Source organism: Danaus plexippus, chromosome 15 (genome assembly GCF_018135715.1).
Source record: "Danaus plexippus chromosome 15, MEX_DaPlex, whole genome shotgun sequence".
In the NCBI taxonomy this organism is placed as follows: domain Eukaryota; kingdom Metazoa; phylum Arthropoda; class Insecta; order Lepidoptera; family Nymphalidae; genus Danaus; species Danaus plexippus.
This window is the reverse complement of record NC_083547.1, coordinates 672,248-687,587: the sequence shown is the minus strand read 5'-3', so window position 1 is coordinate 687,587 and position 15,340 is coordinate 672,248. Positions and strand designations below refer to the sequence as shown.

General features: G+C 36.7%; 1 protein-coding gene across 3 annotated transcripts in view; it reads right to left on the bottom strand.

Annotated features, from left to right (window-relative positions):
* The window catches only part of LOC116766129 (proton channel OtopLc), a 47,214-nt gene that overhangs the window by 13,204 nt on the left and 18,670 nt on the right, over positions 1-15,340 (bottom strand). For 2 of the 3 annotated variants that reach the window (XM_032655816.2, XM_061522853.1), the window contains exons 3-4: positions 4,996-5,238; positions 2,176-2,322 (exon numbers count right to left, since the gene is read on the bottom strand). In XM_032655816.2, the coding sequence (XP_032511707.1) occupies positions 2,176-2,322; positions 4,996-5,238 (390 nt within the window). Of the gene's footprint in view, positions 1-2,175; positions 2,323-4,995; positions 5,239-11,383; positions 11,592-15,340 lie in introns of those variants that run through there. The other variant, XM_032655817.2, reaches the window with a different exon arrangement.

The window sequence follows — 15,340 nt, the reverse complement described above, 5'->3', positions numbered from 1 at the left end:
TATCCTATAAAAATTATCAAGTATCTTATAGGATCTAAACTCAAAACAAAAAAAAAAATAGAAAAACTTTTACAAAAACAGAAGTGTAAAAGCCAATGTAAAATCCGATAAATCTTCCAAAATAAAAGGAACAAGCGGTAACAGGCAAAGTTTGTTAGTGAATTAGGAAGTTTCCTTTCAGAGACAAAATCAATTAATCAGAAGAATAATAGCTGGGATACAAATACATTTAGCGTCGCTGTTCTCACTGACACCAACTATGTGTTACAACGATCTTTAAATACTGAATAATATATAAAATACGGGAATTCCATAAATTTCTTCCATTAAAACATCTTTATCATTCTCAAAAGCTTTATTTAATGAATTCAATTTAATTCACTATTTTGTAGAATTATAAATTGAATAAAAATAACAAAACAATTAATTTATTTTATAACAAACATGATTGGAACAATGACGTCTGAAATTCCTTATACACGGTCTGTATGAAAATCATGCATGCATGATAACCCGTCCATTTATTTGTTATAATAGATATTTAAACATCATAGGAATTTAAAATATAACATCTGTTCATAACTGTCTCTACATAAAACAAATATTTTCGGATTTACTACACGTTTCTATTATTTTATTTGTTTCGAAATTAACAAAAAAAGCGTAGTAAATGCGTATATGTTCGTTTTATTTAAATGGATACTCGCGAAAGTATTATAAATCATTCCTTTATAATGGATAAGAGATATCGCTATTTAATAACGACTATAAAAATGACTGAGTAAGATTATATGCACCCTGTTTCCTACGATGAACGAAGCGAAGAACGATATTATAAATGAAATGAATATAAAAGCAGTTTAACTATAATATAACAGTAAGCTCTCCGAGTACTGAAGAATAAAACTGTGAAACTGACGTCACGACGTCACACGCGTTCACGTGCTGAAATATTGTATGAAACAGCACAATGACGCTCGGAAAATACTCGCAATGCTTTTTATAATAAGCAAAGTTTTCAGTTCGTATTGTTGAAGTAAGATTTGTATAGTTGGTAATTTCCAAGTACTGTATTGTATTGTATTGTGTCACTAGAGACTGGCAGCATTTATGTTGTGAGCACTTATACAGCAATGTAATTTACATACTAGTGACGTGTAACTTCCTAATGATGTTGATACGTTTTGTACTAATATATGAACTAAATAAAAAAATTAAATAGCTCGAGTAATGTTCTTTACCGCATGATAAGTTTTTATGCGGATAATTTCCGATAGTCTGCAAATGATTTACAGTTAGATGCGAGGAACAAAACTATGCGCACATTGACCCGACAAATTGTTTTCTCCGTCTCATCTCTAGTTGATCATATTTATCAGCAGACTGTATATAGTTATTGTATATAAGGATATATCTTTTTTAATTGATAGCAAAACATATATAATGATAACAATTAATTTAGAAACTTCCAAGGTAACACAGCTATTATTAAAATATTACTTTTAATAAGTATGCAACAAGCGGATAAACTAGCTTTATGAACACATAAATTTTGTTTCGTGGTAATTAAATTAGCCTAAGTCGTTCATATAAAACATTTTTCACTTTAATTCTCGGTATATAAATAACTTAATGTGTTTTTATATAAACACTACATCAGTAATATGTCAATATCTGAAAAAAATCAATTTTTTTATCGTTTTACGAATATAATTTTATTGAAGATACCTTATTTTGTGCTCATTTTCTATAAATGTGGTGTGCAATAAATTATAGTATTATTATTGAAATTAATTTTATTAAAATATATACGTCAAAATTTGTATGAGCAATATAGAGATCTAACAAATTTATCTAAGTGGATTTAGTGAGGGTGACATTAGTAGTTTGCTGAATCTAAAACTCTTTGGCCTTCCGCCAAAACAGATGGTGTGGTACACAAAGGATCTTAAATCACCGGCCCTTACTCGTAGATATACGATTACATCCAATGTTTATTATGTACTATGAACAAATAAAATATTATTATTAAGGACCAGAAATGTCTTCGCATCTAATTTAAGAAGATATCTTCGAGCTGACCCAGTAATTTTGAGTAAATCAAATATAAAGGGGTGCAAAAAATATAAAGAAAATTAAAAATATAAAGAAAGTAAATCTTGAAAGAATACTCACGCACTAATAACGTGCATGTTCTGTATAGCGGCTGACGAGCGTGTCTGATGCCTCGTCGGGGGCAGAGGAGGCTGAGGCCCTTGAGGGTACAACATCGGCTGCAGGGACAACGACGCGCCCAGAGTCATTGATGGTGGACTCGATAGTCTGGAACAATGTGAGAAAACCTTTGAAAAATACATACTAACACGTGCTATAACAAGTACAAGCCTTAAATACAATATTATATTAATGTATAACTGAACATGTTTTAGAAATACATAAAAATATAGAATATGAGCTACGAAATAAAATATATTTGAACGATAATATAATAAGTCACGACCCTAAACGTCTTACGAAATGGGATCAACCTAAGCAAATATGACCTCAGAAGTCGATAGTAGATTTACGGATATCTTTTCAAATAGAAATATTAGAAAACCTGACTGATCTCTATCTGATTAATTTCTTATTCTTGTAAAAAGATGTCGCCACTTAAAGTTGCTTTATAAAGTAACGTAGACATTTAGTAAGTTAGTAGGCAATTGAGCTTATTTTCTAAAACAAACTAATAACATTTTAAATCACAGTAAAGAAACAAAGGCGAGATTTTAAAAAAAGTCAGTCAAAATAAGTCCCAAAATATAGTTTTTGACGAAAAGTTATATTCATGCCTAAATTAATTGAACTTTGCCGTAAAGGCTAGTCTCAGGACGTCTAAAGTTACTGTTAATACAGTGGAGCAAGTTCATCATCCCAAGTAAATCCCAACATCAAAACAAAACCTGCGGCCGACGAAGCCGACGTGAGTTACGACATTATCCCCGTAAATCTCAGCTAAAACCCGAGTCCATTGAAGCGTTAGTGGGCCGGGTATTATTGAATTTTTAACTGAATTAACGGAAGATTAAAAAAATTTTAACTTTGCCCTTGTCATATCAAATTATTTTGTATATGACATCTAATTAATTTTCTTTCAAATTCAAGTTAGGCAAAGTTATTTATACATCGCCGTAGATAGGATCGGTATTTAATAGCTTTTTACCTGTTTTTTAAATAGTTGTTATTAAACTTAAAATAAAAAAGGCGAATTGGCAACTACGGAGAAATTCTGACATGTCACATTTTTTGTTTTTAACTTAATTAGTTTGTCAATAAATTTATGATCCCATTATTGCAACAATGTCTTGACAGATTTTTCAAATTAAATTTTAGAAGTAACTATTCTTTTTAAAAAGTAAAATTATAACTACTGTTATTAAAAAATAAATAAAAAAAATTCAATCATGACCCATATCTATTGTTGTCATTTTTCCGCACTGTGATATCGCGAAGAGATTTATATTTGAAAAATATTTAATCAATCACTATCTCAGCCAGTCGAACCTTTAATAAAACGTGTAACTGCTTTCATGAAATTAAATTCCTGGCATCCGCTTTTCAACACATTCACCAACAAGTTATTATCATTGGGAATTGACTTTCGTATTCCTCACATGCTATAAAACCGTCTTAATACATTTTCGACTGTTCCAAAGATTTTACTCTATGCACGAATTTATATTTTAAAATCAACCAATCTCCGTACCAGCTATGCTGCTTTAAGTTATATTTTAAAATAGAAATGTTTAGATTAGCGCTGTAAATAGGTTTAATAAGATATTTTGAGGATACTTAATATAAGTTACTATAATAAAATGTATTATATCAACATATTCATATTACATAGTAGCGTATATAATTTGTTTGTTTGGTCAGAATTTGTTGCAGTGATACTTACTATTAGTATTTACCGGAGCTTAATTGTTGTTTTGTTAAAGCGTTTTGTAATTTGTTTAATATGAGACAACTAAAAACATGAACTAAGCTGAATCTAGAAGACTTATGCCTATTATGACTAACAACCACATCCTAATAATCTCTCACCATAACTTTGAATGTTTAAAAATTTACTTATTTCCTGATTGAAACCAAGTGAGTATTTTAGAGATTTTCAAACGAAAATCTTTACAAAAACAAAGTACAATACTGTTAGGAATACATGCACTCCGATTTAATTTCCGCATCGTAGCCTTTATCCAGAAAACAGATACTTCCAACGACCACGGTTCATTAAATTCTCATTTAAAAATAAATCTATTGACTGGTATTAGTATATAATGATAACTAAGTTGAAATATTCACTTTCTACAAAACCTTTTTTGTTTATAAAATCAAGATATATTTATTTATAAGGCTTACATATAGACGAATTACTTTCTTGTGCCATCATTGCTCTGCTTTTCTCAACACGTAAGCATAATTTCATTCTATGTATCCTCGATTCCTCCCGCATTTTGTAGTGAGTGTAAATAATATGAGACCTCCATAATTTATCATAGATCAATTTCTTTTGCCCGGATATGGAAATCATATAAACACCTGCCATAGCCTGCGCTGTATTTGTGATTCATAAAGAAGACGTATAGATAGAAGGCGAGTTTGCAAATCGCAAAATAAGAAGTATGCTGTATAATGTATTGGATGTAACGTCTGTCTATAAAAAATTTATAAAACGTCTGATGGTAACCTTAAATTTATTGTTGAAGTATGTTTTATATTTATATTCTATTAAGTTCGATGGTGTGTCATAACTAACCTAAGACTATCAATATGCCAACAACTAAGCGCGTTCTTTATTAATATAAAATACGACACTTTAAAATGAAGTTATAGTTTAAAAATTTATGTTATTATTTTAACGTGCTGAATAAATATATTACAATATATATATAGTATATATATCCATAGCTGAACTTGTTATGATAAAATCATATTCTCGATTTATTTCTACCAGACCTCATAGGTGACTCCATGTGGACGCGGTGTGATGAACAAGATGGCGCTGGTTGTGGATGTGCTGGTATCGGCGGCGGGCTACTGTGTCTGCTGAGGGTCTCGGGGGACACCAGCGCAGCGCCAGGGGAGGCGGGGCTGGGCAGAGGAGCAGCACTGCTTCCTGACATCTCCGAGTCCGCCCCGAAGGTCCCCCGCGAGACGTGGGATCCTCCGGACATGTTGTTCGCTGGTATTGAATAACAGCTGCAACAAAATTAATAATTAAACTCATTGTAAATAATGTGATCTTGCATTCATTTCATTCTCATTTAATGTTGAAGTTATTGAATAAAAACCTAATTGTTTTTGCTTCTGTCCTGAGCTGTACGTAGCTGAGGACGTAGGTAGACACTAAACCGTTTAATAAATCCATAAAATGCATATTAACAACTTTTAACTCGCACAAGGATATAGATTTTCTCCTGAATCGTCTCAGGTTACTCATTAATAGTTTTCGTCTTTTTAATTGCGAAGTTTTACCCGTTAAACAGAATTTTCCCTTCCGTCGTATAAAATGAAGTTTTATGTACGAAATCATTTATTTTTAATAATATTTCTGGTACACTTATATATGATATAAGGTTCTACATCTCAACCTCATTACCGTGGGTTGAGTTCAATGGACCTTAACAAACTCCTAATATGAGTATGAAGGGTCAAAAGGAGAAAAAATGATGACTAACAATCCACATTATATTGAAGGAAAGCATCGAAATGAACAAGCGGTTTGTAAGCTTTGTATGATAGCTTATTTAAAATATAATTCCTGCAGTAACGAAATCCCATATCCAATTATAAATTGAACAAATATGATTAAAAATATTAATGAAAAACGGAATTCTCAAACAATATTAATAACGTGATCACGAGCGTTCACCGAGTTGTTTGAAAAAATAAATGTATTTTCAGTTTAAATATCCAAATGATTTTTTTTTATCTCATAATAATAAAAAAAACAAAATTTAATTTAGTTTTCAACTGTGTCTAAATAAAATATTATCTTCAAATTTCCTGACGTCTCATTCAAATCCTAATAATTCCGTTCAGATGAAATGCGAATTTATCACGTACGAAGTTTTCAAAAGCAAATTCTGATAATAAGCCGATTTATGGTCTATTCAAAACGAACGTGGCAAAGTACTACAATAGCAAACGACCCCGCTTTCAAATACGTACGTACCGAGCGCTCACTGTATGCTGTTCAATACAAATTCATAATAATCATAAGACGCGAGAGAAATCTGAGCGAGATGTATTTAGAGATCGACGACTTTGCAGACGGAAAGAACTGAATAATTTGTGGACGAGGAATCCTGACTCACGTGCGGAACCATCCCGTCAAGTGTTCAATTCTATTCCTGTATGTTTTACGTCTACATTATACTTCCGTGGTCTCTGTTTAATTCATCTACCAAAAGGATTCCTACATAAACAGGAACCAATACGGAATAGTGAATAACGATATGCCAAACGATGGTTACTCAGGAGTTTTTAAGCCGATGTCAAGAACTTTTGCTAGTGTTTTTGCAATGTTTGTAACATTATTATTCCATGGTTTGTCTTATTGTAAGTGACACTTTGAATCTCTATCTGGTATCCCAATAAAGAAAACATCTTTCATTTAGTTTCTATTGTAATATTTAAAAGTCAAATCATTCTTAGCTTTCATTAAATCTCATAAGTTTAATAAAATGATATCTGAATATGTGAAATCAATACTTATTATTATTTTAATAGTTTTATTGTTTAAAAATTTTAATTTGAAAGTAGCAAAACATTAAATGAAACTATGATTTTCAGACCTCAAGATGCAGTTAGCACATTCCGCGTGCATCTAGAGTAGTATCCGAGATAATTAAGAAATCGTTGGCGGTAGATAACAAGATTACAAATAACAGACTAACTGACAGACACTTTCATGTCGTCTGTCCGTAATCACAATTCCTCTAAAGTAACCGGAACAACGGATAAAATGTAAAATAATGTACATAATCGTATAACTAATATATCCGATAATAATAGTTCCAACTAAATGTATCTCGTACATTAAAAGTAGCATATCATACAAGCAATCAGATTATAAAAGTGTGCTATTAACGTGAAATTTAACTCATAATTCTGTGTAATATGAAGTGGTATTAAAAATTCCGTTCAGTACGACAGCATTTAAAAAAAGATAAAGAAAATAGTAGCGCAGTTAAGAAAGGAAAAGATAATTGTAGCATCATTTCCTTCTGGATGAACAAATTAAAAGATATCATCTGATCTTGAGCCGTCATTAAACCATTTCGTTACAATGAACGACCGAGGACACAAAGACTCTGATTCCCTGATCGATTTCCAAAGACAATGAACTCTTTGTTCTATAATATTTAATTGAGATCTAACTTCAACGATACATAATCTACACATATAAACATTAATATCATATATATAAGAAATATAAAATTATCCAATAGTTATTCGATGTATTTTATCATTTATTTCCGGAATTCATTTTATATCTCAGTCACTCAATGTTCATTTGTAGTGAACAATTGCATACGGCTGTACTTTAACTTCCATTTCATCGAACCACAGACAATAAACGACGTTTAATTTAATGATACTCCGCGTCAAAACAAAATACGTTCCTAGACGAAATCGAATAACTGCCAGCGACGAGCGCACCATTTCCGCATCCAATATGGCAGCGTTTGATTTCCGGTCCTGTTTCCCGCATAAATGGTTTACTTATTACGTGGCAAGTTTATTTTAATTCATCTACTAGTCTACCTTTGAAGCGTGATGATGCGTCAACAATAAAAAGTTTACATATAACATGTTGGCTGTTTAAACCAAACACGCCTGGACACAGAGTATAAATATTATTTGTTCAGAAAATTAATTTTAATATTTTATTGTTGTAAAAAAGTAAAGTCAATCCAAATTATTGTTTAGACGCAGTCACAAGGATAACAAACTGTTAAACAAAACAAGGGACAATAGTTAACAAAACGAGGGCTTCAATTCTATACACTCTCTATACAAGTGGTCAAATAGTCTGGAACTCTTTACAACAAAGTGCCGATGGAACTGTTAAGATAATCGGTTTTCATTAATTACTTCTATTTATTTAAAACACAAATAAAAACTTATTTAAAAAAGGACCCGTAGACGCTAATACCATTTAATACATTTTAAGAATAATCTTTTTATTATCAATTGATTATAACAACACAATTAATAAATATTTCCCGCATTTAAAAAAATATGTCATTGTCTGTAAATTACAAATGGTATATAAATTTTTAACTGGTTTAACAACAATTATACCCTCAAAGACTGCATTGAAGGGACGAAATATCTTTGCATCTTCTTTTTAAAATCCCTCGAAATAAAAGTGAATCCCTTAGAAACGGAATTTAGAATAAAGAGTAAACAAAATACACGAAAGTATACACACAAACGCGCGCCCTGAGACTATTAAATAGCTTTAACTTATCTGTATGTAAAAAAGATAATATATTGTACATCTCGTGACACTAATACTAATATTAACAATGCTCAAGTTTGTCTGTGTTATAGATTTTGTGACACAGAACCACCGAAATTAATTTGATTTACATTAAACGGATTAATATCCCCCGAACAAAGACACGAGTCTATTGTTTATTACAAATCATGTGTATCCACGATACGGAGCGACGATATCACTTTCCCTTTCTTAAAATTCTCCTAATCTTTGAGAGCTAGGAATACCGCCAGTTTAAACTTTTATACTCAATATACTTGTGGCGTACTACTAATAATACATTCAAATTGATCGCAAGAGCTTATTAAAGCTTGACCAAAGTGAACCTTATAACCTCAGAGTAAAGTACATTTCCAGTTGCATCTAATGATATCTAGCCGGTACGCTACGTAGTACAAATGTAGCGTTCGCTTTCGCCGAGTTGGTCTCCCGCCCACTGATCAATGGATGTCTATAGTAACTGACTTTTTACGTTGAACGTACTCTCTATCCCTTTGTGCTGAAAGAAAAGGACAAAGGAAGCGGTTAAGCGCTCTTATTCACTTCAAAAGCATAAGTTTACCGTTATTAACGTAGACTCGTATAAGGATGTTTCCTAGAGCGAAATAGAAACCAGGTTATTGTTAATATACTTAATTATGTTATATTTTGATAGTGAACCAATCTTATTAGAACCCTTTGTCCACAGAAGCCACTTTGGTTTACTTTGTTTACGCAACCGCCAAAGGCTTCATACACTCAATACTTATATCTATATTAATAAATAAATTTTAAGTGTCTGTTTGTAGATTCCATCTTTAAATTTTTCAATAAATGCATATGAAAGTACATACGGTACCTAGATCAAAACTGCAATTTTAAAAATGTCAGTATATCTGTCTTTTCTGGTTAACCTCTGGAGCGGATGCACCGATTTTGGGTGAAATTTCATTCGCAGGTAGTCACAGTCGTAATGTCTTAAGCAGTTAAGGCTACTTTTTAACCGATTTCAAATAGGAGAAATTCGGCTAAAGGCAACTTCGTCAATTAGAGGCCGATGGTCAATTTTATAATCGAAAGGGCACTATCCCGAAATAGTTCGCGGGTCACCGAGTCCGAATCTGATTAAAAAATCTTCAAGATATCTAATAGACTTCATCATTCATAATGACGATAATTCGTATCACGAAAGGGGTTCAATATGAGGGCAAACCGCAGATAACAACTAGTTTAATATTAATTAATCAATATACCGAGTATTTATCACGGACTTAGTATAGGTTAAGAAATATAAAAAACATATAAGTAATAATATCGTATTACAGAAGGACTCGTCCGTCAGTCAGTAGCGTTGTAATTGATACAGCTGTATAGACGCCACTATTTTTTCCAGTTGCGCAAAACATTACGTCGGATACTCAATATACCACTAGTTATTTATAAGATTTACCTTCATCATGATGAAGCAATATTGCTTTATATAAGTAAAAAGGAGGCTACCAAATATTTAACACTTTTTTATAATACAGTCACGATATTCAGAAAATTGTAGAATATTACCAATAGTCCTAATATTCCATGATATTAGATTTTTAAATGCAATAGATACATTTTATTCGATCTTCTTTGATTATACGTGTTAGTAAGCCGCAAAAACCGCTCCGACATACATAGTTTGAGGTTACACGCGAACCCAAGGAGAAAACAAATAAACAGATCGATACCACAGTCAGAACCTTCACAATCAATTAATATATTAATTACTTATATCTAATACATATTTATTTCTAAATTCCCCCTCATTCACGTTGAATCTTTCGTCTCGTTCATTAACGAAATGTTCAATTCTGTTTGTTCATCGTTAAAAATAACGAGCCATATAATATACATTCATAATTTTCGTTGCTCAGAACATATTTCCTGACGCTCATATTTTATTTCAATGTAAATAAATGGTAACCATTACTGTTCTTAAATTGTTTAAGAAGTTGAAATACATGTGGTGGTATCAAAACACTGGATTCCCTCACAACAATTTGGAAACTTCGCTTTTGTTAACCTCGATCGACATGCCTTGGTAGTAAATTTAGTTATTTTGTTATATACGTATGAGTATAGTTTCCGTCGCATATTATAAACATAAACATTTTACTATTTACTTTAAATAACTATGTATTGACTACAAAATTTAACGTCTAACTTAAAGTCAGTGTGGACATCGCCGGGAGAACGCTGTCGCTATTTGTATTTTCCTCTACATGCACACTTTCTTTGGTTTCTTTTACGGACTTTGTGAAAGGACTGTATGCTATTCCATTTTGAATTTTTTATAATTTTTGTTAGCGACTTGCTTCATAGCGTTTTATACATGAACTGCGATATATTTTTATATACAAATGCATTAATAGAAGCGGGTTTATATACAATAGAATTAATAGAAACATCATATAACCTAAATATCCCTTAATTTTGAGGGGGACGATATTATTTGTTACATGTCCAATGTTACGCCTATTCGTTATGGCAATCGCTAAACAAGCAAAATATCGCTGGCTTACCATCATAACGATATTAAATTGTGCACTATTTTACGTGTTGTGAATTCTCCAAACACCTATATTAATTTCTCATTAACCGAAGACATTCACATTGTATTTTAAGTTTAACTTTCGACCCCCGTTAACGCGTAGCCGGTCGACGACCCCGCATTTAGGACGACCCGTGTTTATAACATTGAAACAAATACCTCGGGAAATAGGGCGAGGGAACGAACCTATTTCACGTATCATTCACACCTTGACAGTTTAAGAGCACACGTAATACAAGAGAGGACTATTAATATATTGAGTGTGATACCTTTCATTCGCATCCGCCTCAGCCGGATCGTTTTCTGATTCGGTTATCTTCATTGCCGGTTAGTTTCTATAACATTTACGTCATTGGATGTGCAACGCAAACGTTGCGAACTCACACTCGGAACTGAATGAGACAGGCAGCGGGGAACCAATTCTATGATACTCCGCTCGATTGTGGCAATTTTGTCCTGCCATTATAGCAAGCACGAGGGCGGGACAGGACGTAAGCTCTCGAGCGAAATTGTCACACAAATGGTCCACTAATAGCATCAAATGGGACGGACTACCGCGTGAGATCTGAACTCTGGTCAGAACTCATTGCTGTATCTATAGACGAAATACATACGACTATTGAAAATATTTTTTACATCACATTAGCTTTTTTCTGATTTAATGCAAAACCTTCAAGTCTATTTATCAGCAAGGCTTGTTACTTAAAGAGAGATTTGCTGCCGATTTTCTATATAAGTTAAATGATGAACTTAATCCGTAGTCATCAATAGGAGTAAATAATTCAGGAGCCTTAATTGAGGGACGTTGGGGTCGGGGCGTATATACGGATATGTTCGATTGGCGTGACGGAAGAGTACGGCCGTGAACTGTACAATATTGTTGTATAATGCATGAACTATGTGACTAGTAAAACATAAATTTGGAAGACTAATATTGATAATGCAATTAAGATATCGTGATGCCTCGCGTCCTTAACTTGAGAGTTCTGTTTGCTTAGATTTCATACTAGGACATTATGTTAATCAGATCATTATAATAATGAAAGGAATATAGAAAATTAAAGATAATAATAACGCCATTTATATTATCTTCTACTACACAGGCGCCTCGACATTATTCTATAATATTCGTATCTTCATTGACTATAATGTTTTTATTTATTTTAAATACAATATTTGATAAACATGACACTGTTATGATAATTGCAACAATAACTTCCATAAATCTAAAATATTACATAGTTATTTATGTTTAATTGTCTTTAAAATTATTTTAAAAGTTCCACATTCAGGCAAATGACATACTATAAACGTTGGTATGTGACTATATACTGTATATGCATAATGTGTAATTATTAATTACAACACACTCGTTAAATTCACTGCTATAATTCAATAGTGTATCAAACTTGTCTGTTAACAGTATCCGAAGCGCCTCCAGCGTTCTGTCAATTTTAATCCATGTTAACGTGGTCACACGTCCGCCGGCGATTTGTATCAATTACACTGACATTTTACTATCGCAGACATTGCGTTTTATTTTTTATTCAAAAAAAAATTACTGCTCTCAAAATCGTCATTAAAAACCGACTCTGACAGACCCAAACCTTATTATCAAAAGTACTTACGTTATTTTATATTAAACAAATAAATAAATATTATGTATTAACAAGATTACGTAAATCCGAAAATATTAGTTTAATTTAAATGAATACTCGCAAAAGTCTAAGATATCGTTCAGTAACCAACCTATGTTATGCATCATTTCATCATCAACAAAAATGTTCTTAAAAATGCATAAGAAGTTTAAATCCTTGGGTCACATTAATGTATATTTAAGTACAAACATTAAATTAGCCTTAAAATCTGTTAAGTCCACATTTTTGTCACTAATAAGCATCATGACCTATATTGTAGGTCAATAAATAGTAGTAGGAGTCTCGCTCGAGCCGTTGCAGGGTACGGACGTCGTTTTTCGTTTCTGCTTTTCGTTTGCTTTCGTGTTTGTTAGAAGTTGTTGTGAGTGTGGTTGAGATGATGAGTGAGAGAGAGTATGATGGTGGGGGGGGTTCCCGGGGGGAAATACCGGGTAAGGAGATGAAGGAGAGTGTGTTTGCGGATGACTCAATGTCATCGCGCCCGGAATCGGTGTTAGGAGCCAAACGGCTGTTCTCGGACGTATCTGGTTCCGACACCGAGACCGGGGGTGGGATGTTTCGGGGTCCGGTAGTGTCGGGAAGGCGGGGCCGCGGCCGTACGCTGGCGAGAGCCCGCAAATTTTTAAGGGAAAGGAAGGAGGAGGAGTCGGAGGCTGCCTTCGACTCCTGCCTCGAAAAGAGGCTCCGAAAGGAGAGTGACGGGGGTGGGAAGGCGAAGGGGAAGGGGGGGGAGGTTCCTTTGGACCTGCAAGCAATGGGGGCGGAGGCGATAAAGGTCGAGGCCGAGAAAAGCCTCGACCTTATCAAAGAGTTGGTGGGAAAGAGTAGAAACCTCAAAGGGGGCTACTCGTCCCGAATTATGAAGGCCTCTGCCTTCCTGAGGGAGTCCCTGGATGCGCTCGTATCGCGCACCGAGGCTGAAGAGACCCACCGCCTCAGAGCCGACATTGGTCGGCTCCAGAGGGAGAACGCGGGTCTCAAAGAAGAGGTACGCGCTCACCGTCTCCAATACGAGGAGATGATGAGGGAGAGGGCGGCGGCGGTTAAGGCAGGTGGGCCGGTCGGCCAGGACCAGCTTCAGGCGCTTGAAGCAAACATCGCCAGGTTGGTGGGCAACCTGGTGGATGGACGGCTGACCGCGTTGGAGTCCCGGCTTAGGCGGGAAGAGGTCGCCCGCCCTCCCCTGGCGGGAGATAACTCGGCCGTCGCCGTGGCTGCCAGAGCGGCGATCCGCCAGGCGGCCATACAAAGAGGGGCCAAATCCTCAGCCCCTTTACCGGCGTCACCGGCACCGGTAATATTAGTGTCAGAGGATGATTTCCCTTCCCTCCCTGCGCCCTCCAAGGGGAAGGCCAAGAAATCAAAGGGGGGGAAGGAGGTTGCCTGGACCGCCTTCGGTCCATCCACCTCCGGTGGAAGGACTGAGGCGATAACTGCCGGGGCCGGGGCCGTTGCGGCGGGGTGGACGGAGGTGGTCCGCCGCAAGGCCCTCAAAAAGAAGGAAGTGGTGCCGGTACCCAAAACACCGGCGCCACAACCAAAAAAGAAGGCGGGCCCTAAGGAGGGCCCCAAGAAAGTGGCGCTCCCACGCTCACAGGCCGTAATGTTGAAGTTACGGCCTGAAGCAGCGGCTAAGGGGGCGACCTACTTGTCGGTCCTCTTAAGGGCCGAGAGGGAGGTAAATACGAAGGAGCTGGGTATCGGGCCCCTGAAAATCCGTTCATCGGCAACAGGGGCCCGCATCATCGAGGTGCCCGGCTCAGCCAGCGCGGACAAAGCCGACGCTTTGGCCGCTAAGCTGAAGTCTGTGCTGGCGGAGGAGGCGGAGGTGTCGAGGCCCGTGAAATTCACGGACGTAAGAGTAACGGGCCTCAACGACGCGACGACCGCGGACCGGCTGATAGCCGCGGTCGCGCAGGAGGGGGGCTGCACCGAGGCCCAGGTCAGGGTTCGTAGCGTGCGACCTGGGCCTCGCGGCACAGGCTCCGCCCTGGTGGAGGTGCCGGCTGCGGCGGCTAAAAAGCTGCTGCAGCTGGGCAGCCTGTCAGTCGGGTGGAGCCAGGTGCGGCTCTCGCACATGGAGGCGCGACCCAAGCACTGCTTCAAGTGCTTGGGAACGGGGCACGTCGCGGCCGCGTGCCCCAGTCCAAAAGACCGCAGCGGTTTGTGCTACCGCTGCGGCAAGGAGGGCCACAAGTCCGCCCAGTGCTCCGCGTCACCGCGCTGCGCTGTGTGCGCTGACGCGAGCAAGCCGGCGGACCATGTTATGGGGGGTCATTCGTGCCGCCCCCCATCCACCCGTGGGAAACTCCCGGCCCAGCCACAAAGGGCGGGGGTTTCGAGGCGGGCGTCGGGAGCTGAGATGTCCGAATAATGGCTGGACATCTCAGTTTCCTGCAGGCCAACGGGAACCACTCCGCCGGGGCTCAGGACCTCTTCCTGCAGTCTATGGTGGAGTGGGCCGTTGACGTGGCGGTCATAGCGGAGCCGTACTATGTCCCTGCCCTACCTCATTGGGCGGGGGACAGGGGCGGCTCCGTGGCGATCGTCACGCGGCCGGGCGCCGTG